At 41.2% G+C, this 27,915-nt stretch overlaps 1 protein-coding gene across 9 annotated transcripts in view; it reads left to right on the forward strand.

The window, feature by feature from the left end:
- The window catches only part of Fam104b (family with sequence similarity 104 member B), a 122,773-nt gene that overhangs the window by 19,172 nt on the left and 75,686 nt on the right, over positions 1 to 27,915 (forward strand). For 5 of the 9 annotated variants that reach the window (XR_003488220.2, XR_003488219.2, XR_003488217.2 and 2 more), the window contains exons 3-4: positions 11,668 to 11,816; positions 24,510 to 24,597. Coding sequence is in view for 2 of the 9 variants with exons in the window: in XM_035449884.1 (XP_035305775.1) it covers positions 24,590 to 24,597 (8 nt within the window). In the remaining 7 variants the exon portion in view is untranslated. Of the gene's footprint in view, positions 1 to 10,052; positions 10,150 to 11,667; positions 11,817 to 12,599; positions 12,745 to 24,509; positions 24,598 to 25,609; positions 25,761 to 27,915 lie in introns of those variants that run through there. The other 4 variants (XR_003488224.2, XM_027432023.2, XR_003488221.2 and 1 more) reach the window with 3 other exon arrangements.

Here is a 27,915-nt window from a genome sequence, read left to right on the forward strand (position 1 = left end):
AGCATGGGAGATCTTTCCATTTTCTGGTATCTTCTTTAATTTCTTTCTTTAAAGTCTCAAAGTTCTTATTGTACAGGTCTTTCACTTTTTTGGTTAGTGTTACCCCAGATATTTTATGTTGCTTGTGGATATTGTGAAAGGTGATGTTTCCATGATTTCTTTCTCATTGAGTTTATCATCTGTATACAGTAGGGCTACAGATTTTTTTGAGTTAATTTTGTATCCTGCTACCTTGCTGAAGGTGTTTATCAGCTGTAGGAGTTTCCTGGTAGAGTTTTTCGGGTCACTTATGTAGACTATCATGTCATCTGCAAATAGTGAAAGTTTGATTTCGTCCTTTCCAATTTGTATCCCTTTGATCCCCTGTTCTTGTCTTATTGCTCTAGCTAGAACTTCAAGTTCAATATTGAAGAGGTATGGAGAGAGTGGATAGCCTTGTCTTGTTCCTGATTTTAGAGGAAACGCTTCGAGTTTCTCTCCGTTTAGTTTGATGTTGACTATTGGTTTGGTGTATATCGTGTTTATCATGTTTAGATATGTTCCTGTTACTCCTGTTCTCTCCAAGATCTTTATCATGAAGGGATGTTGGATTTTGTCAAAGGCTTTTTCAGCATCTAGTGAGATGATCATGTGGTTTTTCTTTTTCAGTTTGTTTATATGGTGGATTACATTGATGGTTTATCGTATGTTGAACCATCCTTGCATCCCTGGGATGAAGCCTATTTGATCATGTTTGATGATTTTTCTGATATGTTCTTGGATTCAATTTGCCAATATTTTATTGAGTATTTTAGCATCGATGTTCATGAGGGATATTGGTCTGTAGTTCTCTTTCTTAGTCTTATCTTTGTGTGGCTTGGGTATCAAAGTGATTGTAGCCTTGTAGAAAGAGTTTGGCAATATCCCATCTGCTTCTATTGTGCGGAACAGTTTGAGGAGTACTGGTATCAGCTCTTGTTTGAATTTCTGGTAGAATTCCCAAGCATGCTTCTTAAAATAAGACCCCAAATCTCTGTTTAATATCAGAAGAGCCACCAGATATGGGACAGAAGAAAAATCAAAATTAAGGGACTATTTTATTGCTACTAATCTCATAATCCTTTGGTTTATTTTGACTCTTTAACAGCTTTTTGTAAGGTATAAATACTGTTTCAAATTTATATATAAACTTTTTGTCATGGTATTAACAATCACATAAGTACGAAGTAATTCAACAAATAGGCTTTGACCTCTATCAGGTAACTAGGAATTAAGTGGCTTTTTTTCTAGCTTTTTATTTATTTTCCTTTTTTTAAAATTTAAATTAGAAACAAGCTAGTTTCACATGTCAATCCCTGCCTTCCCACCTCCAATCCTGGCTCCCACCTATCCCATCCTCTTTCTGCTCCCCAGGGAGGACGAAGCCTTGCATGGGGGATTTTCAAATTCTGTCATGTCATTTGGAGCAGGGCCTAGGCCCTTCTCCGTGTGTCTAGGCTGAGAGAGTATCCCTCTATATGGAATGAGGTCCCAGAGTCCAATCATATACTAGGGATAAATACTGATCCACTACCAGAGGCCCCATAGATTGCCCAGGCCTCCTAACTGACACCCATGATCAGGGGGGGTCTGGATCAGTCCTATGCTGGTTTCCCAGCTATCAGTCTGGGGTCCATGATCTCCCCCTTGTTCAGGTCAGCTGTGCCTGTGGGTTTCCCCAACCTGGTCTTGACCCCTTTGCTTATCACTCCTCCCTCTCTGCAACTGGATTCCAGATTCCTTGTTGTATGAATGTGCATCTGTTCGGTATATGCCCAAAAGTGGAATTGCTGGATATTATGGTAGATTGATTCCCATTTACCTGAGGAATCCCCATACTGATTTCCAAAGTGGCTGTACAACTTTGCACCCCCTACAGCAATGGAGGAATCTTCCTCTCTTCCCCTTTCTCCACATGCTCTCCAGTATAAACTGTCATTGGTGTTTTTGATTGTAGCCATTCTGACAGGAGTAAGATGGTATCTCAGAGTTGTTTTGATTTGCAATTCCCTGTGGCTAATGATGTTGAGGAGGGGAGAGGAGGACATGAGAGAACAGGAAGATCCAGTCAGGGGAAGAATAGAGGAGAGCAAGAAAAGAGATACCATCAGAGAGGGAGCCATTATAATTTTATAAGGAAAACTGGCATTAGGGAAATGTCCAGAGATCTACAAGAATTACCCCAACTAACAATCTAAGCAATAGTGGAGAGGCTACCTTAAATGTCTTCCCCTGATAATGAGATTGATGACTACCTTATATGCCATCATACTGCCTTCATCCATCAACTCATGGAAGCAGAAGCAGACACCCAGAGCTAACCACTGAGCTGAACTCTGGAATCCAGTTTCAGAGAGGGAGGAGTGATAAGCAAAGGGGTCAAGACCAGGCTGGAGAATCCCACAGAAACAGCTGAATTGAACAAGGGGTTGCTCTAGGACTCCAGACTGATAGCTGGGAAACTGGTATAGGACTGTTTCAGACCCCCTGAAGGAGGAAGTCAGTTAGGATATCTGCACAATCTATGGGGCCACTGGTAGTGGATCAGTATTTACCCCTAGTGCACAAATGAACTTTGGGAGCCCTCTCCACATAGAGGGATACTCTCTCAGCCTAGACACACTGGGGAGGGTCTAGGCCCTGCTCTAAATGATATGACAGATTCTGAAGATCCCCCATGGAAGGCCTCACTCTCCCTGGGGAGCAGAAAAGGGTTGGGATGGGGGGTTGTGGGGGGGGGCAGGGGAGGAGTGGAGGGAGAGGGAACTGTAATTGACATGTAAAAGAAGTTGTTTTTAATTTAAATAAAAAAGAAAAAAGGTAGATTATTGAATCTACTTCTAAACCGAAAAAGCAACTACTAATTTTAAATATTTTACATTGGCTTGGATTTTTAAAATATTGATACAAAGTTGAGATTATTTTTGTTAGCACATACCATACATTTCTAATCTCGTTCAAGGTGTTGTACCTATGCAACTCATTTAACAATGTAATGCAGGTTATTATTTAGTCACCTATTACAATTGAATTTGTAGTCATATTAGGTACATCTTCAAGGTCAAACAGATATATTTTAGATAGACAGGTAATCTTCAAACACTTCAGAAATAAACAGAATATGGCATTTAAGATTTTTTAATACCATAGGTTCTTTTTTAAAATAAATTTTTATTTAAATTAAAAACAATCTTATTTTACATACCAATCCCAGTTCCCTCTCCCTCCAGACCTCCCATTCCCCCCACAAGACCCCCATCACACCCCCCATCCATTCCTCATCATGAGGACACATCAAAGTCTGGCACATCATTTGGGGCAGGGCCTAGCTCCCCGCTTCCCCTGTATCTAGGCTGAGAGAGTATCCATACATAGGGAATGGGCTCCTAAAACTCATTTGTGCTTTAGGAATATATACTGGTTCCACTGCCAGAGGCCCCATAGACTGCCCAGGCTTCCCACCTGAAACCTTCGTTCAGGGGGACTGGTTTGGTCCTATGCTGATTCCCCAGCTGTCAGTCTGTGTGGAGAGCTGCAATGCTCTGTGACAGAAGATGGCACCGGTTTCCACCTTCCACCATCCCGAGGGTGAGCGCTCTCTGGAATAAACAACTCCTTATTTGGCTTGGTCTAAGATTCAAACTTGCATCAGCAAATGCGAGCCTATCTGCCTTAGCCACTTGGCGTTCTGGGGCTGGCTGGCAAGAGTGCTTTTAAGCTGTGGGGGGTCTTTCCCCGGAGTCAGAAGATTGTTTCAGTTTCCTGAGTAAACTGCTTAAGGAAGAGTCTCGGTGTTGAGTCTTCCTTGCTGGTCTACGCGGTCGCAACAAGTCTGGAGTCCCTGAACTTCACTTGCTCAGGTCAGCTGAATCTGTGGTTTTCCCCAGCATGGTCTTGACCCCTTTGCTCATCACTCCTCCCTCTCTACAACTGGATTCCAGGAGTTCAGCTCAGTGTTTGGCTGTGGATCTCTGCTTTCTGCTTCTATCAACTACTACATGAAGGCTCTATGATGACATTTGAGGTAGTTGTCAATCTCATTCTAGGGGGAGGGCATTTAAGGTAGCCTCTTTACTATTGCTTAGATTCTTAGGTGGGGTCATCCTTATGGATCCCTGGACATTTCCCTAGTGTCAGATTTCTTTTTAAACCGATAATGGCTCCCCCTACTAAAGTATCTCTTTTCTTTTTTTCCTTTATTTTTCCTTTATTTTTATATATTTGAATTACAAACAAGATTGAATTACATGACAATCCCAGTTTCCTTCTCCCTCTCTTCCTCCCCTGGGGGGAAGGAATCTCTTTTCTTGCTCTCCTTCTCTATTCTTCCCCCTACATAACCTTCCTGCTCCCTTATGTCCTCCTCACCCCTCCTCTTCTCCCCTTCTCATTCTCCTAGCTCCCTCTCCCTTGCCCCCATGCTCCCAATTTGCTCAGGAGATCTTGTCCCTTTCCCCTTCTCCAGGGTTCCATGTATGGCTCTCTTAGGGTCCTCCTTGTTTCCTAGTTTCTCTGGAGGTGTGGATTGTAGGCTGGTGATCCTTTCCTCTATGTCTAATATCCATATATGAGTGAGTACATACCATGTTTGTCTTTCTGTGACTGGGTTGCCTCACTCAGAATGTTTTTTTCTACTTCCACCCATTTGCCTGTGAATTTAAGATGCCATTTTTTTTCTGCTGAGTAGTACTCCATTGTGTAAATATACCACATTCTTTATCCCTTTTTTGGTTGAGGGGCATGTAGGTTGATTCCACATTCTAGCTGTTACAAATAATGCTGCTATGAATATTGTTGAACAGATGTCCTTGTGGTATGAATGTGTATCCTTTGGGTATATGCCCAAGAGAGGAATTGCTGGATCATGAGGTAGAGTGATTCCCATTTTCCTGAGAAACCACCATACTGACTTCCAAAGTGGCTGTACAAGTTTATACTCCCACAGGCAATGGAGGAGTTTCCCAATTTCTCCACATCCTCTCCAGTATAAACTGTCATTGGTGTTTTTGATCTTGGCCATTCTGACAGTTGCAAGATGGTATCTCAGAGTTTTTTTGGTTTGCATTTCCCTGATGGCTAATGATGCTGGGCACTTTCTTATGTGTCTTTTGGCCATTTTAGATTCCTCTATTGAGAATTCTATATTTGGTTCTGTACCCCACTTTTTACTTGGATTATTTGGTGTTTTTATGACTAGCTTCTTGAGTTCTTTGTATGTTTTCGATATCAGCCCTCTGTCAGATGTGGGGTTGGTGCATATCTTTTCCCATTCTGTGGGCTGCTGTCTTTTTCTTTTTGAGTGTGTCCTTTGCCTTAAAAAAGCTTCTCAGTTTCAGGAGGTCCCATTTATCAATTGTTGATCTCAGTGTCTGTGCTCCTGCTGTTATGTTCAGGAAATGGTCTCCTATACCAATTAGTTCAAGGGTACTCTTCACTTTCTCTTCTAAGAGGTTCACTGTGGCTGAATGTATATTGAGGTCTTTGATACATTTGGACATAAATTTTGTGCATGGTGATAGATATGGATCTATCTGCAATCTTCTACATGTCAACATCCAGTTATGCCAGCACCATTTGTTGAAGATTCTCTTTTTTCTATTGTATAATTTTAGCTTCTTTGTCAAATATCAGGTGTTCATAGATGTGTGGATTAATAGTGGGGTCTTCAATTCGATTCATTTGGTCTACCTGTCTGTTTTTATGTTTACAAGTTGTTTTCTTTACTATAGCTCTATAGCAGAATTTAAAGTTGGGGATAGTGATGCCTCTGGAACTTGTTTTGACTATCCTTGGTTTTTTGTTTTTCCATATAAAGTTTAGTGTTGTTCTTTCAAAGTCTGTTAAGGATTGTGCTGGAGATTTTGATGGGGATTGCATTGAATCTGTAGATTGATTTTGGTAAGATTGCCAGTATTACTATGTTGATCCTACCTATCCAAGAAATGGGGATCTTTCTATTTGTGTTATCTTCTTTGATTTCTTTTTTATTATTTTTTATTTTATTAGTTCAAATTAGGAACAAGCTTGCTTCAGATGTCAATCCCTTCTCCCTCTCCCTCCCCATCCCCCCAACATCCTACCTGCCCCTAGCCATCCCCCCTCCACTCCCCAGGCAGGGTAAGGCCCTCAAAAGGGGCTCCCCAAAGTCTACCACATCATCCTGGGACAGGCCTAGGCTCTTCCCCATGTGTCCAGGTCAAGAGAGCATCCCTTGATATGGGATGGGCTGTCAAGATCCCGTCTTTTTTTTTAAAGACCTTACATATTTAATACAGTGTGTTACCCCTGTACAAATGGGAAAAAATTAAGTTCAACATTTCTAGAACAATATGGCTGTTAATTTTTGTACAATGTCAACTGAACATGGTAAACTGGGATACTTTTTTCCAAAGTTGACAGCACAGCTAAAGTTTCCAAAAATTCAAATTATAAATATATATATATATCAATAATGGCAGTATGTTATGCATCAATAGCAGCAATAGCTTTTCCAGGTTCTGCAGTCATTTAAACAAAATTGTAGAGACATCCAGCACTCTCCACTAAAAAAAAAAGTAAAAAACAAAATCCCAGAAAAACAGCACAGTTCTGTTACCCTTGTGGTACCTGGCACCATTTTTTTTTAATTAGCTTCTCAATCATCATCTGGAAGGAAACAATTCTGAGCAACATCATTAAAAACAGCTCTGATAAAGCAGGGTCACTACAATGTATCATAAAGCAGGTCCACATATGAGTGAGTACATACCATGTTTGTCTTTTTGTGATTGGGTTACCTCGCTCAGAATGGTTTCTTCAAGTTCCATCCATTTTACTGCAAATTTCAAGATTCCATTGTTTTTTTCTACTGAATAGTACTCCATTGTGTAAATGTACCACAATTTCTCTATCCATTCTTCGGTTGAGGGGCATCTAGGCTGCTTCCAGTTTCTGGCTATTACAAATAATGCTGCTACCATTGAACAGATGTCCTTGTTATATGAAAGTGCTTCTTTTGGGTATATGCCTAGGAGTGGAATTGCTGGATCTTGTGGTAGACTCATTTCCATTTTCTTGAGGAGTCACCATACTGATTTCCAAAGTAGCTGTACAAGTTGGCACTCCCACCAGCAGTGGATGAGTGTTCCCCTTTCTCCACATCCTCTCCAGCATAGATTGTCATTGGTGTTTTTGATTTTAGCCATTCTGACAGGAGTAAGATGGTATCTCAGAGTTGTTTTGATTTGCATTTCCCTGATGGCTAAGGATGTTGAACACTTTCTTCTGTGTCTTTCAGCCATTTTAGATTCCTCTATTGAGAATTGTCTATTTAGTTCTGTACCCCATTTTTTAATTGGATTGTTTGGTGTTTCGGAGAATAGTTTCTTGAGTACTTTGTATATTTTGGAGATCAGCCCTCTGTCAGATGTGGGGTTGGTGAATATCTTTTCCCAGTCTGTGGGCTGTCATTTTGTCTTGCTTACAGTGTCCTTTGCCTTACAGAAGCTTCTCAGTTTCAGGAGGTCCCATTTATTAATTGTTGACCTCAGTGTTTGTGCTACTGGTGTTATGTTCAGGAAGCAGTCTCCTGTACCGATCAATTCAAGGGTATTTCCCACTTTATCTTCTAGTAGGTTCAGTGTGGCTGGGTTTATGTTGAGGTCTTTGATCCATTTTGACTTAAGTTTTGTGCAGGGCAAAAGGCTTGGGTCTATCTGTAGTCTTCTACATGTTTGCATCCAGTTATGCCAGCACCATTTGTTGAAGATGTTCTCTTTGTTCCAGCATATATATTTGGATTGTTCTAGGGCAAAAACTGAACACAAGGAATCTTCTTTGATTTCTTTCTTTAAAGATATAAAGTTCTTGTCTTAAAGATCTTTCACTTGTTTGGTTAGATTTACCCCAATCTATTTTATGTTGTTTGTGGCCATTGTGAAAGGTGATGTGTCTCTGATTTCTTTCTCAGCCTATTTATCATCTATATATAGGAAGGCTACTGATTTTTTGAGTTAATCTTGTATCCTGCCATTTTGCTGAAGGTGTTTATCAGCTGTAGGAGTTCCCTGGTTGAGTTTTTCGGGTCACTTATGTAGACTATCATATCATCTGCAAATAGTGAAAGTTTGACTTCTTCCTTTCCAATTTCTATCCCCTTGATCTTGTCTTTTTTGTCTTATTGCTCAATCTAGAACTTCAAGGACAATATTGCAGAGATATTGAGAGACTGGACAACCTTGTCTTGTTCCTGATTTTAGAGGAATCACATTGAGTTTCTCTCCATTTAATTTGATTTTGGTTGTTGGCTTGTTGTATATTGCCTTTATTATATTTTAGTATGTTCCTGTTATCCATGATCTCTCCAAGAGCTTTATCATGAAGGGGTGGTGGGTTTTGTCAAGGCTTTTTCAGCATCTAGTGAGATGATAACATACATTCTTTTCTCTCTTCTTTTTTTGACAGTGAGTCATGTATTCTCTTGGCAGCATTAATCTACTTCAGAGAAGTTGATGGATAACAAAGAAACTCCGCATGGTGTTTATTTTCTGTGTGCCCAAAAAGTCACTGGGCAAGAAAGTGCTCTTGCCTCAACTACTGACCATATGCTGTCCAAATTGGACAAGCAGGACACAAAAGAAAGGACTGCTTAACATTGGCAAGTCAGTGTAGAACAGCCATTTAGAATATCCTGCTTCACAGAAGAGTCTGTGAGATATGCTAGGCCCGTAGACTGAAGATGTGTGCCCCAACGTTCCAGACGACCCTTGGGTGACTGTCCAGGAAGCCAGTTGTTTCTGTTATTTCTCACATTTTTTTGGAAGTTACTTGCTTGCACTTCCTGCTTACTCAGATGATATTACTTCCTTCTTGAGTCTCTGATAGAGTTGAAGACTTTATAGTTACAGATTTCCTTGTTAACAGATTCAGAAAATAAATTCACCAAAGAAATGTAAAGTGTATAATGTTGAGAGACATAAAAAGATAGTTTTGGTAATACAAGTTAGAATAGCAAATGAATTAGGGACAACCTTTTGAACTCACCAAGATAGGATAGCTATGGAGCATTTTCTCTGAATTTGTTGTTAATGGACTAGACATTGTTGATGCATTTATTGCCTGTATATAGTTATTGTACTTATTGTATACAGTTTTTCTTATATTAGTTGTAACATTTTTTATTTTTAGACAAAAAGGGGAAATATGGTGATATCTTGTTTGTGTCACAAATAAAGCCTGTCTGAAGATTAGAGGGCGGAGCTAGCCACTAGCTAACCATTGAGGTCTTGAGGTCTATACAGACAGACAGGAAGTGAGATGGCTGGGTGGAGGGAGGAATATAGGCAGGAGTAGATAGGAGCTGAGTCTCTTTTAGGCTGAGAAGTTGGGGAGGTAAGAGGTGGGTGTGGTTGTCTCTTTTATCTCTCTGATCTTTCAGCATTTAACCCTATATCTGACTCTAGGCTTTCATTATTAGACCTATGCTACACCTACCACATCCAATGTTGCCACCAAAGATCACATGGAAGCCCTGGTTTGGGACTGCAATCTGTGGACTTATTGGAGTCAGGGGCTGTGCTGCCGCCAGAGCCGTCCTGATCTGAGTGGCCTGTGCTTCCTCCTAAGCCAAGAGCTACTGCTGAGGGCCATGTGTGGGTCCATGGGGTCTGTGTTGATGTCTGTGGCCTGTGTCACTTCAGGGGGCTTAGTAACCATGGGTGATGAAATCAGAGGGCCAGGCTGAGCCAGCCCCACCCTTCACTGACCCTGGGAAAGCTGGGTCTGCCCCTCACTGGATACTGCAATAAGAGAGCTGGCCCCAACCCTCATAAGAGAGCTGGCCCCAGTAAATCCTGCCCCCTGCACTTTGGAGAGATGGCCTCATTCCCTCACCACAGACAAGGGAGAACTGATCCCTATGGCATAAGCCTAGAAGAGCTGGTTCCACCCCTTTCCTGAGGTGGGTGGCACCAGTGGCCCAGACTAACCAGCTCAGCTACCACCCTGGCCCACAGCAGGGCCTTGGGTTTGTTCACTCTAACATCTTCTCTATCTAGGGCATGCTGGCGCTCATGAAGGGAATGGTCCTATTTAACAACACCTATAGGAGCTCCATGACTCAGGGATCCTACATGATATCCCAGAGACGTTTTGGTGAGAATCTAGTGAGGATGGTGTATCAGAAACCAGAGGCCTTGAACCAGACCAATGATTCACTGCTCCTTAAGTTGATTGACAAATGGGTACACCATGTGGCACACTGTGGCCCCCAATGCCACCAGGGCAAATGGAGAGGTGTTGGAGAGATGGGAAAGATGGAGAAGCAAAGAAGGGTTTTTTGTTGTTGTTGTTGTTTGGTTCTTTTTTGTTTGCTTGCTTGCTTGTTTTGAATTTTTTAAATTTTCTTTTGGGGAGCATTACATGGGTGAGGGGATGATATGGGAGAACTAGGATGTGACTGGAATTCGGGTACATGATGTAAATTCCCAAAGAATCAATAAAGAAATGATGTTAACTAAAAAAAATTCTGGGACTGGGAGGGCCGGTTTCGAATTTAAGAGCACTTGTTGCTCTTGCAGAGGTCCCTGGTTTGATTCCCAGCACCAACATGGTGGCTCACAACCATCTGTAACTCCAGCCCTGTGGTATCTGACATCCTCTGCTGTCCTCACCAGATACCAGGCATGCATGTTGTACACATTTAGGCAAAATACATATACACAATAAACCAATTTAAAAATACATATTCCTTGCTGTTTTATATCTTTCTAGCATGTCTTTTCTTTCATTCTGCAAGCACATGTACTCTAGAATGTATCAGGCCAGAGAGACCAGTGCACTTTGGTAAACTCTTTGTAGTGTTCTAAGACCCTTTATAACTGCCTTGATATTTGTGTAGCACAGATATCATAAGACTAAATTAAGTCTTGATAGTATCTGCTTCAAGGGCTGCAAGCTTGTATAAATACCCCCAATAGCACTTAGATTGTGCCCTCAAGAGGGGAGATGGCCTAGTATAATGTCCTTTATCTCCAATATTAGCTACTACATAGATAGTATATGTGTGTGGGGATATTGGGGTGGTATGTGTACACTTGTATATAATTATGTGTGCATGTGAAGGAAGATGCTAGGTGCCCTGCTCTATCACTATCTACCTCATTCCCTTGAGACAAAGGCTCACTGGACCAGTGGCCAGGTGGGCAGTCAGCAAACCCCAGCGATTCTCCTTCCTCTGCACTCATCCTTAGAGTTGGGGTTACTGGTGTTCTTTGTTGGTGCAAGGGATTTTATCTCAGTTCCTTGTACCTGCCCTCTGTATGTAAAGATTTGTAAGCCAGTTTTGTTTTAGAGTGAATGTCATACAATTTATTCTTTAAAACTAGTCACAATAGAATGGGAAAGAGAGCTAACACAGTGGTTAAGAGCACTGACTGCTCTTCCAGAGGACCCAGGTTCAGTTCCCAGTCCCAACATGGTGGCTCATAAGAATATATAACACCAGTCCCAAGGGATCCAATACCTTCTTCTAGACTCCATAGGTAACACTAGACACATGGTGCACAGACATATATTCAGACAAAACCCTCACACAGAAAACTAAAAATAAAAGTAATGGATAGTCACAACAGATATGCCCTCTCGACTTTCCAGTTTCTGTCTTCCTTCTAGAAGAATCATGACACCTCGAGGGAGATCAGTCAAGAAACTGCCAGACCCTTCCTGGCACCGAATCTCCCAAAAGGACCTAGAGGCTGTACAAAGCAACCAGCATCATCGTCTGCCATTCCTGTCTTGCCCCTCCTCCCTCCAGTAGAGAGGTAAGTGCCAGGGTCTCTTCCAGCCCACCTTTCCCTCTTCGAGCCCCTAACCTGCGGCCATCATACCTTTCATGCCACCTCTAGGAACCTAGAGGAAAAACAAAGCATCCAGCATCAGCTACCATTCCTGTCTTGTCCCTGAACCCTCTGGGGGAGAGGGAGAGGAAGAGAGAGGGGGGACCTTGAGGCAGAGCAAAGCATCTTGCATCGGCTGCCATTCCAGTCTTTCCCCTTCACCTACCAGGAGAGAGGAGAGGATAAAGCCTTGAACCCATACCCACCAAGACAGGGAGAGAAAACACCTGAATCCACTGGAAGAAGAGATGGGAAGACAACACTATAAGAATACATCCACCAACAGAAAGATGTATATGACACCACCAGAGTCTAGAGATTCTACACTAGCAAGACCTGAACATCACAATGCAGATGAAGCAGAAGAGAATATCCTTAAAAACTACTTCATGAAAATGATAGAGGCCCTCAAAGAGGATATGAGACAATCCCTTAAAGAAATGGAAGAAAAAACAAACCAAAAAATGCAAGAAATCAACAAATCTTTAAAGAAAACAAGGAAAGCCAAGAAAAAAAACAATGAAGGAAACAATTCAAATAATTCAAACAATTCAAGACCTGAAAACTGAAATAAAGACAATAAAGAAAACACAAAATGAGGGAATGCTGGAAATAGAAAAGCCAGGTAAATGATCAGGAACTATAGATGCAAGCATAACCAACAGAATACAAGAGATGGAATACAGAATCTCAGGCGCTGAAGATAAACTAGAGGAAATAGATTCATCGACTAAAGAAAATCTTAAATACAAAATATCCCTAACACAAAATATCCAGGAAATATGGGATACTGTGAAAAGACCAAACCTAAGTATAATAGGTATAGAAAAAGGCGAAAAGGCCCAGCTCAAAGGTATGGAAAACATATTCAACTTTTTTAAAATTTTTATTATTTTTATTTGGTCATGTTTACATATCTATCCCCCATTCCCTCACCCTCCCCTCCTCCCATGTTCTCCACCCAAACCCCCCCCCCGACTCCTGTCCAGGGATAGTGAAGCCCTCTACCAAGGACCTTCAAAGTCTGTCATATTGTTTGGGGGAGGGTCTAGACCTGGGCTGCAATAGTATCCCTCCATAGGGAATGGGCTCCAAATGTCCATTTGTGCTCCAGGGATAAAGATTGGCTCCAATGTCAGAGGAACCATAGACTGTCTCGGGCTCCTAGCTGGTAGCCACATTCAGAGAGTTTGGTTTGGTCCAATGCTGTTTCCCCAGCTTTATGACTAGGATCTCCATTCTATCAGTAGGTCAGGTCCACTGTTTGTGTAGGTCTCTCCATCCCCATCCTGGCTCCTTTGCTCAACCCTCCTCCCTCTCCACAATTGAATTCCAGTAGTATGGTTCAGTGATTAGCTATGGGTGTCTGTTTCTGCTTCGAACAGCAAATGGATGAAGACTTTCCTTCCTCTCCCTTCCCCTGGGCTCCAATTTGGTCAGGGGTTCTTGTCCCCATCACCTTCTTCGAGGGACTATGCAATCTTCTCTTGGGGTCCTCCTTGTTTCCTAGCTCCTCTGGCAGTATGGAATGTAGGCTAGTGATCCTTTGCTCTATGTCAAAAATGAGTGAGTACATACCATGTTTATCTTTTTGTGATTGGGTTACCTCACTGAGGATATTTTCTTCTAGTTCCATCCATTTGCCTGCGAATTTCAAGATTCCATTGCTTTTTTCTGCTGAGTAGTACTCCATTGTGTAAATGTACCACATTTTCTCTATCCATTCTTCAGGTGAGGGGCATCTAGGTTGTTTCCAGGTTCGGGCTATTACAAATAATGCTGATATGAACATAGTTGAACATATGTCCTTATTGTATGAGTGTGCATTCTTTGGGTATATGCCAAAGAGAGGGATTGCTGGATCTTGTGGTAGACTGATTCCCATTTTCCTGGGAAACCGCCAAACTGATTTCCAAAGTGCCTGTACAAGTTCGCACTCACACCAGCAATGGAGGAGAGTTCCTCTTTCTTCACATCCTCTCAAGCATAAATCTATGCTTTATGACATAAATCTATGTCATTGGTGTTTTTGATTTTAGCCATTCTGATAGGAGTAAGATGGTATCTCAGAATGGTTTTGCGTTGCATTTCCCTGATGGCTAAGGATGTTGAGCATTTTCTCAAGTGTCTTTCAGCCATTTTGGATTCCTCTATTGAGAATTCTCTATTAATTTCTGCACTCCATCTTTTAATTGCGTTGTTTGGTGTTTTGGTGGTTAGCTTCTTGAGTTCATTGTATATTTTGGAGATCAGCTCTCAGTCAGATGTGGGGTTGGTGAATATCCTTTCCCATTCTGTGGGCTGGTGTTTTGTCTTGCTGACTGTGTCCTTTGCTTTACAGAAGATTCTCAGTTTCAGGAGGTCCCATTTATTAATTGTCGATCTCAATGTTTGAGCTACTAGTGTTATGTTCAGAAAGCGGTCTCCTATACAAATTTGTTCAAGGGTGCCACCTACCTTCTCTTCTAGGAGGTTCAGTGTGGCTGAATTTATGTTGAGGTCTTTGATCCATTTGTATTTAAGTTTAGTGCATGGCGATAGATATGGATCAATCTGCAATCTTCTACATGTCCGGATCCAGTTATGCCAGCACCATTTGTTGAAGATGCTTTCTTTCTTCCATTGTATAAATTTAGCTTCTTTGTTAAAAAAATCAGGTGTTCATAGGTGTGTGGGTTAATATCAGGGTTTTCAATTCAATTCCATTGGTCAACCTGTCTATTTTTGTGTCAATATCAAGCTGTTTTCAGGACTATGGCTCTATAATAGAAATTGAAGTCAGGGATGGTGATGCCTCCGGAAGTTTCTCTATTGTACAGGGTTGTTTTGGCTCTCCTGGTGTGTGTGTGTGTGTGTGTGTGTGTGTGTGTGTGTGTGTGTGTGTGTGTGTGTGTGTCCATATGAAGCTGAGTACTGGTCTTTCAAGGTCTGTGAAGAATTGTGTTGGGATTTTGATGGAAATTGCATTGAATCTGTAGATTGCTTTTGGCAAGATTGCCATTTTTACTATGTTGATCCTACCTATCCAAGAGCATGCGAGATCTTTCCATTTTCTGGTATATTCTTTAATTTCTTTCTTTAAAGACTCAAAGTTCTTACTATACAGGTCTTTCTCATTTTTGGTTAGTGTTACCCCGAGATATTTTATGTTGTTAGTTGCTATTGTAAAGGGTGATGTTTCTCTGATTTCTTTCTCATTCTGTTTATCATCTGTATATAGTACAGCTACTGATTTTTTTGAGTTAATCTTGTATCCTGCCACATTGCTGAAGGTGTTTATCAGCTGTAGTAGTTCCCTGGTAGAGTTTTTTGTGTCACTTATGTAGACTATCATATCATCTGCAAATAGTGAAAGTTTGACTTCTTCCTTTCCAATTTGTATCCCCTTGATCTCCTTTTGTTGTTTTATTGCTCTGGCTAGGACTTCAAGTACAATATTGAAGAGATATGGGGGGAGTGGACAGCCCTGTTTTGTTCCTGATTTTAGAGGAATGGCCTTGAGTTTCTCTCTGTTTAGTTTGATGTTGGCTGTTGGTTTGCAGTATATTGCTTTTATCATGCTAGGTATGTTCCTTTTATTCCTGATCTCTCCAAGACCTTTATCATATAGGGATGTTTGATTTTGTCCAAAGGCTTTTCCAGCATCTAGCAAAATGACCATGTGGTTCTTCTTTTTTAGTTTGTTTATATGGTGAATTATACTGGTGGATTTTCGTATGTTGAACCATCCCTGCATTCCTGGGATAAAGCCAACTTGATCATATTGGATGATTTATCTGATGTGTTTTTTTATTCAATTTGCCAGTATTTTTGTGTGGATGCTCATGAGTGATATTGGTCTGTAATTCTCTTTTTTCGTTTTGTTTTTGTGTGGCTTGGGTACCAAGGTAATTGTAGCCTCATAGAAAGAGCTTGGCAATGTCCCTTCTGCTGCTATTATGTGGAACAATTTGAGGAATACTGGTATTAGCTCTCCTTTAAATTTCTGGTAGAATTCTGCAGTGAATCCATCTGGGCCTGGGCTTCTTTGGTTAGTAGATTTTTGATCACTGCTTCTATTTAATTAGGGGTTATAGGTCTGTTTAACTTACTTAATCTGTTTGTGATTTAATTTTGGTAAGTGATATTTATCCAGAAAATTTTCCATTTCCTTTAGATTTTTGAATTTTGTGGAGTACAGGTTTTCAAAGTATGATCTGATCATTCTTGGGATTTCTTCAGTGTCCATTGTTATGTCTCCCTTTTCATTTCTGATTTTGTTAATTAGCATCCTCTCTCTCTGCCTTTTGGTTAGTTTGGATAAAGGTTTGTCTATCTTGTTGACTTTCTCGAAGAACCAACTCTTTGTTTTCATTGAGTCTTTGTAGTATATTCCTAGTTTCTACTTTATTGATTTCAGACCTCAGTTTGATTATTTCCTGGCGTCTATTCCTCCGGGGAATGCTTGCTTTCTTTTGTTCTAGAGCTTTCAGTTGTGCTGTTAATTCTCTAGCGTGACTGTTCTCCAGTGTCTTCATGTGGGCATTTAGTGCTATGAACTTTCCTCTTAGCACTGCTTTCAAAGTGTCCCATAGGTTTGGGTATGTTGTGTCTTCATTCTCATCGAATTCTAGGAAGTCTTTAGTTTCTTTTTTTATTTCTTCCTCGACCCAGGAATGGTTCAGTTGTGCATTATTTAATTTCCATGAGTTTGTAGGGTTTCTACAATTTGTATTTTTGTTGAATTCTAACTTTAAAGCATAGTGGTCTGATAAGATACAGGGGTTTTTTTGTATCCTTGGAGGTTTGCTATATTGGAGAGTATGTGGTCAATTTTAGAGAAGGTTCCATGTGGCGATGAGAAGGTATATTCTTTTGTGTTCGGGTGGAATGTTCTATGGATATCTGTTAAACCCAATGGGGTAAAAACATCTGTTAGTTCTTTTGTTTCTTTGTTAAGTTTCTGTCTGGTAGTCCTATGTAGTGGTGAGAGTGGGGTGTTGAAGTCTCCTACTATAAGTGTGTGAGGTTTTATGTGTGATTTGAGCTTTAGTAATGTTTCTTTTACAAATGTGGATGCCTTTGTATTTGGGGCATAGATGTTCAGGATTGAGACCTCATCTTGATAAACAATTTATGTAGACCTATAATCACTAAATAGAAACAGTTATCAAAAGTCTCCCAACCAAAAAAAAGCCCAGGGCCAGATGGTTTCAGTGCAGAATTCTACCAGAAATTCAAATAAGAGCTAATAATATTATGCCTCAAACTGTTCCACACAATAGAAGCAGAGGGGGCATTGCCAAATTCTTTTGACGAGGCTACAATTACCTTGGTACCCAAACCACACAAAGACACCACTAAGACAGAGAACTACAGACCAATCTCCCTCATGAACATTGATGCAAAAAATAAAATACTCAATCAAATACTGGCAAATCGAATCCAAGAACACATCAGAGAAGTCATCCACCATGATCAAGTAGGCTTCATCCCAGGGATGCATGAATTGTTCAACATATGAAAATCCATCAATCTAATCCACCATATAAACAATCTGAAAAGGAAAAACCACATGATTCATCTCACTAGATGCTGAAAAAGCCTTCAACAAAATTCAATACCCCTTCATGATAAAGGTCTTAGCGAGATCAGGGATAATAGGAACATACCTAAACATAATAAAGGCAATATACAGCAAATTGAGAGCAAACATCAAACTAAATGGAGAGACACTCAATGTGTTTCCTCTAAAATCAGGAACAAGGCAAGGTTGTCTGCTCTCTCCATATCTCTTCAATATTGTACTTGGAGTTCTTGCTAGAACAATAAGACAACAAAAGGAGATCAAGGGGATACAAATTGAAAAGGAAGAAGTCAAAGTTGCACTATTTGCAAATGATATGATGGTTTACATAAGTGACCCAAAAACTCTACCAGGGAACTACTACAGCTGATAAACACCTTCAGCAATGTAGCAGGATACAAGATTAATTCCAAAAAAATCAGTAGCCCTAATATATACAGACAATAAATGGGCTGAGAAAGAAATCAGAGAAACATTACCCTTTACAATAGCCACAAACTACATAAAATAGATTGGGATAACTCTAACCAAACAAGTGAAAGACGTGTAGAACAAGAACTTTGAATCTTTAAAGAAAGAAATTAAAGAAGATACCAGAAAGTGGAAAGATCTATCATGCTCTTGGATAGGTAGGATCAACATAGTAAAAATGGCAATCTTGCCAAAAGCAATCTACAGATTTAATGCAATTCCCATCAAAATCCCAGCCCAATTATTCCCAGACCTTGAAAGAATATTACTCAATTTTATATAGAAAAACGAAAGACCCAGGATCTTTTACAATACAACCTTTCACAATAAAGGAACGTCTGGAGGTATCACCATCCCTGACTTCAAGGTCTATTGTAGAGCTACAGGTCTGAAAACAACTTTGTATTTGCACAAAAATAGACAGGCAGACCAATGAAAACCCTGATATGGACCCACACACCTACGAACACCTGATTTTTGACAAAGAAGCTAAATTTATACGATGGACTAAAGAAAGCATCGTCAACAAATGGTGCTGGCATAACTGGATGTTGGCATGTAGAAGACTGCAGATAGATCCATGTCTATTGCCATGCACAAAGCCTAAGTCCAAATGTATCAGTCCTCAACATAAATCCAGCCACACTGAACCTCTAAGAATAGAAGGTAGGTGGTGCCCTCGAATGAATTGTTACAGGAGACAGCTTCCTAAACATTACACCAGTAGCATAGGCATTGACATCAACAATTGATAAATGGGACCTCCTGAAACTGAGAAGCTTCTGTAAGGCAAAGGACACTGTCAGCAAGACAAAACGGCAGCCCACAGACTGGGAAAAGATATTCACCAACCCCTCATCTAACTGAGGGCTGATCTCCAAAATACACAAAGAACTCAAGAAGCTAGTCTCCAAAACACCAAACAATCCAAGTAAAAAGTGGGTATAGAACTAAATAGACAGTTCTCAATAGAGGAATCTAAAATGGCTGAAAGACACAGAAGAAAGTGTTCTACATCCGTAGCCATCAGGGAAATACAAATCAAAACAACTCTGAGATACCATCTTACTCCTGTCAGAATGGCTAAAATCAAAAACACCAATGACAATCTATGCTGGAGAGGATGTGGAGAAAGGGGAACACTCCTCCACTGCTGATGGGAGTGCCAACTTGTACAGCCACTTTGGAAATCAGTATGGCAGTTCCTCAGGAAAATGGGTATCAGTCTACCACAAGATCCAGCAATTCCACTCTTAGGCATATACCCAAAAGAAGTACATTCATACAACAAGGACATCTGTTCAACGATGTTACTAGGAACACTATTTGTAATAGCCAGAACCTGGAAGCAACCTAGATGCCCCTCAACTGAAGAATGGATAGAGAAAATGTGGTACATTTACACAATGGAGTATTACTCAGCAGAAGAAAAAAAACAATGGAATCTTGAAATATGCAGTAAAATGGATGGAACTAGAAGAAACCATTCTGAGCGAGGTAACCCAATCACAAAAAGACAAACATGGTATGTACTCACTCATATGTGGACCTGCTTTATGATACATTGTAGTGACCCTGCTTTATCAGTATGGTGACTCCTCAAGAAAATGGAAATGAGTCCACCACAAGATCCAGCAATTCCACTCCTAGGCATATACCCAAAAGAAGCACTTTCATATAACAAGGACATCTGTTCAATGGTAGCAGCATTATTTGTAATAGCCAGAAACTGGAAGCAGCCTAGATGCCCCTCAACCGAAGAATGGATAGAGAAATTGTGGTACATTTACACAATGGAGTACTATTCAGTAGGAAAAAACAATGGAATCTTGAAATTTGCAGTAAAATGGATGGAACTAGAAGAAACCATTCTGAGCGAGGTAACCCAATCACAAAAAAACAAACGTGGTATGTACTCACTCATATGTGGATTTTAGACATAGAGTAAAGGATTGCCAGCCTACAATGCACATGGCCAAAGAAGCTAGTTAACAAGGAGGACCCTAAGAGAGACATACATGGTCCCCTGGAGAAGGGGAAAGGGACAAGATTTCCTGAGCAAATTGGAAGCATGGGAGGAGTCGGGAGGGAGCTAGGAGAGTGAAAAGGGGATAAGAGGAGGGCTGAGGAAGACATGAGGGAGCAGAAAGTTTGAGTCAGGGGAAGAATAGAAGAAAACAAGAAAGGAGATACCATAATAGAGGGAGACATTTTAGGTTTAAAGAGAAATCAGGCACTAGGGAAAGGTCTGGACATCTACAAAGATGACACCAGCTAACAATCTAAGCAACAGAAGAGGAGCTACCTTAAATGCCCTCCCCTGATAATGAGATTGATGACTGACTTATATGCCATCCTATAGCCTTCATCCGAAGCTGGTGGAAGTAGAAGCAGACACCCACAACTAATCACTGAACTCAACTGAAATGGAATCCAGCTGCAGAGGATGAATGATGAGCAAAGGGGTCCAGACCAGGCTGGTGAAACCCACAGAAGCAGCTGACCTGAACAACCTGGAGCTCTTGGTCTCCAGACTGATAGCTGGGAAACCAGCATGGGACTGATCTAGACCCCAAGAACATGGATTTCAGTGAGGAAACCTCGGAAATCAATGGGGCTCCTGTAGTAAACAAGTACTTACCCCTAGCATAGGTGTGGACACTGGGTGCCCATTCCACATAGAGGGATACTCCCTGAGCCAAGACACACGGGGGTGGGCCTAGACCCTATCCCAAAGGATATGATAGACTCTGATGACCCCCTCTGGAAGGCCTCACCCTTCCTGGGGAGCAGATAGGATATGTGATAGGTAGGGTTTTAGTTGGGGATAGGATGGTAGGGGAGGAGGGGAGAGAGAGGGAACTGGGATTGACATGTAAAACAATCTTCTTTCTAACTCAAAAATAAATCTGCAAAAACCCCAGGATAGCCCAAACAACCCTGGATAAGAAAGGAACATCCAGAGGCATCACCATCCCTGACTTCAAGCTGTAATATAGAGCTATAGTTATGAACACAGCTTGGTATTGGCACAAAAATAGACAGGCAGACCAAGGGAATCACATTGAAAACCCCGAGATTGACCAACACACCTACAAACACCTGATTTTTGACAAAGAAGCTAAAATTATACAATGGAAAAAGGAAAACATCTTCAACAAATGGTGCTGGCAAAACTGAATGCTGGCATGTAGAAGACTGCAGATAGATCTTTATCTATCGCCATGCACAAAACTTAAGTCCAAACGGATTAAAGTCTTCAACATAAATCCAGCCACACTGAACCTCTAAGAATAGAAGGTAGGTGGTACCCTCGAATGAATTGGTACAGGAGACTGCTTCCTGAACATTACACCAGTAGTGTGGAGAGCTGCGATGTTGCCACGCCTTAAAGATGGCGCCGTTTCCACCTTCCACCATCCTGAGGGTGAGCGCTCTCTGGAATAAACAACTCCTTATTTGGCTTGGTCTAAGATTCAAACTTGCATCAGCAAATGCGAGCCTATCCGCCTTAGCCACGTGGCATTCTGGGGTTGGCTGGCAAGAGTGCTTTTAAGCTGTGGGCTGGCTTTCCCCGGGGTCAGAAGATTGTTCAAGGTTCCTGAGTAAACTGCTTAAGGCAGAGTCTCAGCATTGTGTCTTCCTTGCTGGTCGAGGAGGTCGCGACACAGTAGCATATATATTGAGATCCACAATTAATAAATGGGAACTCTTGAAACTCAGAAGCTTCTGTAAGGCAAAGGACACAGTCAACAAGACAAAGCAGCAGTCCACAGACTGGGAAAAGATATTCACCAACCCTACATCTCATAGAGGGCAGATTTCCAAAATACACAGAGCTCAATAAGCTAGTCACAAAAACACCAAATAATCCAATTAAAAAGTGAGTACAGAACTAAATAGGGAATTCTCAAAAGAAGAATCTAATATGCCTGAAAGACACATAAGAAAGTGTTCTACATCCTTAGTCATCAGGGAAATGCACATCAAAACAACTCTGTGATATCATCTTATACCTGTCAGAATGGCTAAAATCAAAAACACCGATGACAGGTTATGCTGGGGAGGGTGTGGAGAAAGGGGAACACTCCTCCACTGCTGGTGGGAGTGCAAACATGCACAGTCACTTTAGAAATCAGTATGGCGATTTCTCCAAAAAATGGGACCAGTCTACCTCAAGATCCAGCAATTTCACTCTTTGGCAAAAGATATACATTTATACAAGGACATCTGTTCAACTATGTTCATAGCAGAATTATTTGTTATAGCTAGAATCTGGAAGCAACCTAGATGCCCCTCAGCTGAAGAATGGATGGAGAAAATGTGGTACATTTACACAAAGGACTACTACTCAGTGGAAAAATCAATGGAATTTTGAAATTCACAGGCAAATGGATGGAACTAGAAGAAACTATCCTGAGTCAGGTAACCCAGTCATAGAATGACAAACATGGTATGTACTCACTCATATATGGATATTAGACATAGAGGAAGGGATCACCAGCCTACAATCCACACCTTCAGAGAAGCTAGAAAATAAGGAGGACCCTAAGAGAGACATACACATTCCCCCAGTGAGGTGGAAAGGGACTAGAGCCCCTGAGCACATTGGGAACTTGGGGGGAGGAGGGATGGCGGTAGGAGGAAGAGGAGGGGGGAGGTCATGGTGGATCAGGAAGATCGAGTGGGGCCAGTTATAGAGGAGAGCAAGTAAAGAGACACATCAATAGAGGGAGCCACTATAGGTTTAAAGAGAAATCCGGCACTAGGGAATTGTACAGAGATCCACAAGGATGGCCCCAACTAGGATTCTAAGCATAGTGGAGAGACTACCTTAAATGTCCTTCCCCTATAATGATAATGATGGCTACCTTAAATTCTATTCTAGAGCTGATTGAAGCAAAAGCAGTGGTCCACAGCTAAGCACTGAGCCAAACTCCTGGAATCCATTTTCAGAGAGGGAGGAGTGAGGAATGAATAATGGGGTCAAGATCATGCTGGGAAAAACCACAGAAACAGCTGACTTGAACAAGTGGGAACTCATGGACTCCAGCTGGGAACCAACCTAGGATCATACTAGGCTCCCTGAACATGGGTGTAAGCTAGGATCACTGGGCAGTCTATGGGGCCTCTCGCAGTGGAACCAGGATGTATCCCTAGTGCAGGAATGGACTGCAGGAGCTCATTTCCCATGGACGGATACTCTCTTAGCCTAGATACAAATGGGAGCGCCTAGGCCCTGCCGCAAATGACTTGATAGAATTTGATGATTTGTCATTGAAGGACTCAACTTCTCTGAGGAGTAGATGGGGGATGGGAGTGGGAGGCATGGAGGATGGGAGGGAGAGGGAACTGAGATTGATATGTAAAATAATTTTAAAAATATTAAGAATGAAAAAAAGAAACTGATAAATTGCTCAGCAATTCCTCTTTAAAATGAAAAGAACATTCTGTACCTATGTATTTAAAAAGAAAACCCACAAACAACAAACAAACAAAAACCCTCCGGTTACTTGGAATTCTCAAAACAGAGATACTGGATTCAAATGCCAAATACTTTTCACTGTGAATGGACACTCTGAAAACACAACACACATTGGTGTTGCAGTGTTAGCCTATGAGATGCCTTGTTTTCACAGCCTCACCATTATTGATTGTCATGGAACACTTACATCATATTTGTTTTTACTTTTGAATAACTATTTATTTTTGTTCCGTGTGCGTTGGTGTTTTGCCTGCATGTATGTCCTTATGAGGGTGTCAGATCCTCTGGAACTGGAGTTACTAATAGTTGTGACCTGCTTGGAATTGAACCTGGGTCCTCTGGAAGATCAGCCAGTGCTCTTAACCACTCAGCCACCTCCCAACCCGCTTTGTTGTTGTTTCTCTTTTTTCAAGACAGAGTTTCTCTGTGTAACAGCCCTGCCTGTCCTGGAACTCTCTCTGTAGACCGGGCTGGTCTTGAACACACAGAGCTCTGCCTGCCTCTGCCTCCCGAGTTCTGAGACTAAAGTCCTGAGCCATCACAGCCTGGAACACTTATATTGTTAATGACATCAGTTGTAAGTGTCAAAATTAATCATGTGCTACCAGAAATTGCACTGAAGACACCCACCTCAAGCCATTACTAAACCTTTTGTTTCTATATTTCTAACTTAGAAAGTGTAAGTTCCTTTTTTCTTTTTCTTTCAATTCTGGAGATCTCCAGCTTGGCCATCTACTGTTTTCTCTATCAGCCTAGATTTTCTTTCTGGGTTTGTTCTTAATTTGTTTAAGACAAGATCTCATGTAGCTCCAGCTGTTATCCAAATTGATTTACAGCCAAGGACCGACTTGAACTGGGGATCTTGTCACAGTCTCCTGAGTGTCGTCATTATAGACTTCTGCCACCATACTGCTTGTTTTTAAATTCTTGTCTGTTGTTTGTGTTGTTTTCTTTTTTGGTATGTGTAACAGCTCTGGCTGTCCTGGAACCCACTTAGTAGTCCATGCTGATCTCCTGAACTCACAAAGATCCATATACCTCTGCCTCCTGAGTGCTAGGATTAAAGGTGTAATGTTTTTAAATTCTTTTATCTGAGGCCAAGAATCTGCACAAGGCATCCTGGCTCCCCCGGTGGCATAGTGGCTTCTGAAACAGCATTCCTTCTACTGTTCCCATATGAAAAGGTAAGTCAGTTTTGCTTGAATCCCTGGGTGATTTTTACTTTCCTTTTCTGTCCTTTGGCAACCCTATTTCATTGTCCGTGAAGAGAGCCTGAAGACTTCCATGGCAAACTGAGAATATTTTTTTTTCATACCTTCACTGTATTTTTTATCATCTGCACTAGAAAGGCAATTCTGTTGTAGTTGTTCTGTCTGGGGTGGTTCAGCTTTTTTTTTTTTCTAGCTGAGAGAGAGTATTGTTTTGTAGAGATTGGTCTGGCACTCACAATCTCCAGGCTCTGCTTTTTGAAAGCTAGGTTTATAAGCTTGTACATTGCCTGACAATTCATTTCTATCGTAGACAGTTTGCAATACACAGGAAAGTTTAAATAAAAAGAGTAGCCAGATGTAGCCAGTCTTTCTTGTCAGACTTTCTTTGGGACTGCCATTCCCCAAATAATGACGTGGAGACCTATTATTAATTAGGAAAGCTTGGCCTTTAGCTTAGGCTTGTTCCCAACTAGCTCTTACAACTTAAATTAACCGGTTTCTATTAATCTACGTTCTGTCATGTGTATCTTTACCTCTTTTCCATTCTGTATGTCCGACTTCCCCTGTGTCTCACCTAGATTCATCCTGAGTTCCTCTCTCTGCCCAGAAGTCCTGACTAACCTCTCCTGCCATTTCCAGTACTCTGAAACATGTTAGCAAACCATTCCCATACTTGGGATAACCTGCCTTACTCGGAGAAGTTAGGTGACAGACCCTTTAGCTGCGCTCTCCTCCAAACTTGTTCTCACTCCCTGTAGCATTTCTTTCAGCACAGCTACAGAGAGTAGGTGTGACCCTGCAGCTCTGATGGAGTTATTTCCCTCTCCCAGGCAGCAGCAAACTAAATGGAAAAGTGAGGCCTCCGTGGAGTCTTACCGAGTGTCCATTTCCCCAACGATGCCCTGGCTCCATGTGGCCTTGAACTAAAGCCCTAATTCTTATCAAGTGCCTTGCTTGTCTTAATAACTTGTTGCATGTGTCTTAGGTCACATGGCATGGAATATCTTCTCCCCAACCCTAAACTAATAGGAGAAAGATATTCCCTTTGTTCTTTGGAACTGAAGGTTTTCTTCAGTACCCCATCATGGCTGCCCATGGCCTGATAGTTTCTCCACATAAAACTCTTCTGTAGGGAGGTAAGTCATCTTTGTTTTCTTTCTTCCAAATCTAAAACATCTTTTTGTTTGTTTTGGTTTTTTTTAGAGACAGGGTTTCTCTATGAAACAGCTCTGGCTGTCCTGGAACTTGGTTTGTAGACCAGGCTGGCCTAGAACTCACAGAGATCTGCCTGCCTCTGCCTTCAGAGTGCTGGGACTACAGGCATGCACCACCACTGTCTGGCCTTTTTTTAAAAAAAATGTTTCACAGTTGCACAGTAGCTTCAACAGTCTTATGTCAAACATGACAAGAGGAGTTGAAAGGCTGCCTGGACTGCAGAAATGAGCTGAGAAGACAGGCCACAGTGAACTATCATCAGTTTCCTCACAGTGCTTGGCATGTCTAACATGTCTAGTTTGCATTCACCTGCCTGACTTTTCAGCCAAGGTGATTTTTGTTTTGTTTTGTTTTTCGAGACAGGGTTTCCCTGTGGCTTTGGAGGCTGTCCTGGAACTAGCTCTTGTAGACCAGGCTGGTCTCAAACTCACAGAGATCCACTTGCCTCTGCCTCCCGAGTGCTGGGATTAAAGGCATGCGCCACCAATGCCCAGACAAGGTGATTTTTTAAAGATTATATTCATTTTTATTTTTGCCTGAGTGTATGTCTGTGTGAGGGTTCCAAATCCCCTGGAACTGGAGTAACAGACAGTTGTGAGCTGTCACATGGGTGCTGGGAATTGAACCTGTGTCCTCTGGAAGAACAACCCATGCTCTTAACTTCTGAGCCATCTCTCCAGCCCCTAAAACATCTTTTTATTATTTGTCTAACAGAACTATAGACACAAAATTCTAAGTTCTTTTGTTTGAAAACATTGGACAGTGTCTGTATCCTTGTAGCATTCATTTATCTATGAGCTTGTAAATGTTGCAAATTGAGAAGTGATTGTTGTTTTTGTTTTGCTATAACATCATTTAAATTGTTTTTTAGGTTTACTATCTTTTAACACCTTCAGTACCCATACACTTACTTTCATATTCTCTCTGTGTACAATGAATTTATAACGTTCGTATAGTATTAGCTTTAAAAGGTGTGCTTTATGGGAGTGCAATTGCAATTACATGTCAGACTCTGGGTTAGACCCCCAGTGCCATCAAAAGTAGGAAATGAATAAACATCAGTAATGAAAAACATCTCTCAAAGGACCATTCTAACAGCCATAAATTCCCAGTGTCTCCCATCATACAGTTTGGAAGCTGGGACTAACTATAAGATCTCAAGATATGAGTCAGCAGACAGATCCCCCTTCTGGAAACCCTTGAGAGTTGGACAGGTGAATCCTCTCCCTGGCATGTGCTCTGGTGTTCCTTTCCCTCATCAGCTTTAATTCTTAGAAGCACATACTCACTTATTTTTTAATAGAAAAGAACACAAACTCTGGAATCCCAATTTTAGGGTGAGTTAGGGGTTCTCTTCTTGTTTCTAAGGCTGTAATGAAGTAATAAAATTTAAGATGCCAGTAGGGATTACACAGAGACAAAAGCCCGATGTGCTATTTGTTAAAGTCATACCATTAAAAATCCATTCACCTGAAAGTGAATACAAGGACTCAAATGTCCCTGGAGGTTAGTTTTCAGTGACTCTGTATGTAGTGCATAGGCTCCTATAGGTTTAGGTAGAACATGGGTTACATTATGTAATAAGGTGGCACCAATAAGTTAGCTTTATCTTTCATTCACTTATTTAATTTTAGTTTTGAGACAAGGCCTCACTATATAGTTGTGGCTGGCTTGAAACTCACTGTGTAGACCAATCCAGCCTCAAATTCACAGAAATCTGTCTGCCTCTGCTTCTCAGGTGCTGGGGTTAAAGGCATGTGCCACCATACTCAGCTAATAAATTAGTTTTAAAAAGATGAGATTTAAAAAAGATGAAATTTTCGTTTAAAAATGATCTCTTGAGGCTTGCTTTAGTGCTTACAACACTGCAGACCTACCTTTGGGTACATGATTCTCCTAAGGAAGGCCAAGTGTATACTCATTTTCCAACTTCCTTTAACTCACATTTTACTTTTCCTTTCTGGGACACCAAGTAGAGGAAAGTCTAAAAAGCATGTAGACTAGTGGATTCTGTAACATTAACATCAAAACCATAGCTCTCATCCTAAACGGAAACAGGACATTGTTTCTTCTGGA

The sequence above is a fragment of the Cricetulus griseus genome, chromosome X (assembly GCF_003668045.3).
Source record: "Cricetulus griseus strain 17A/GY chromosome X, alternate assembly CriGri-PICRH-1.0, whole genome shotgun sequence".
In the NCBI taxonomy this organism is placed as follows: Eukaryota; Metazoa; Chordata; class Mammalia; order Rodentia; family Cricetidae; genus Cricetulus; species Cricetulus griseus.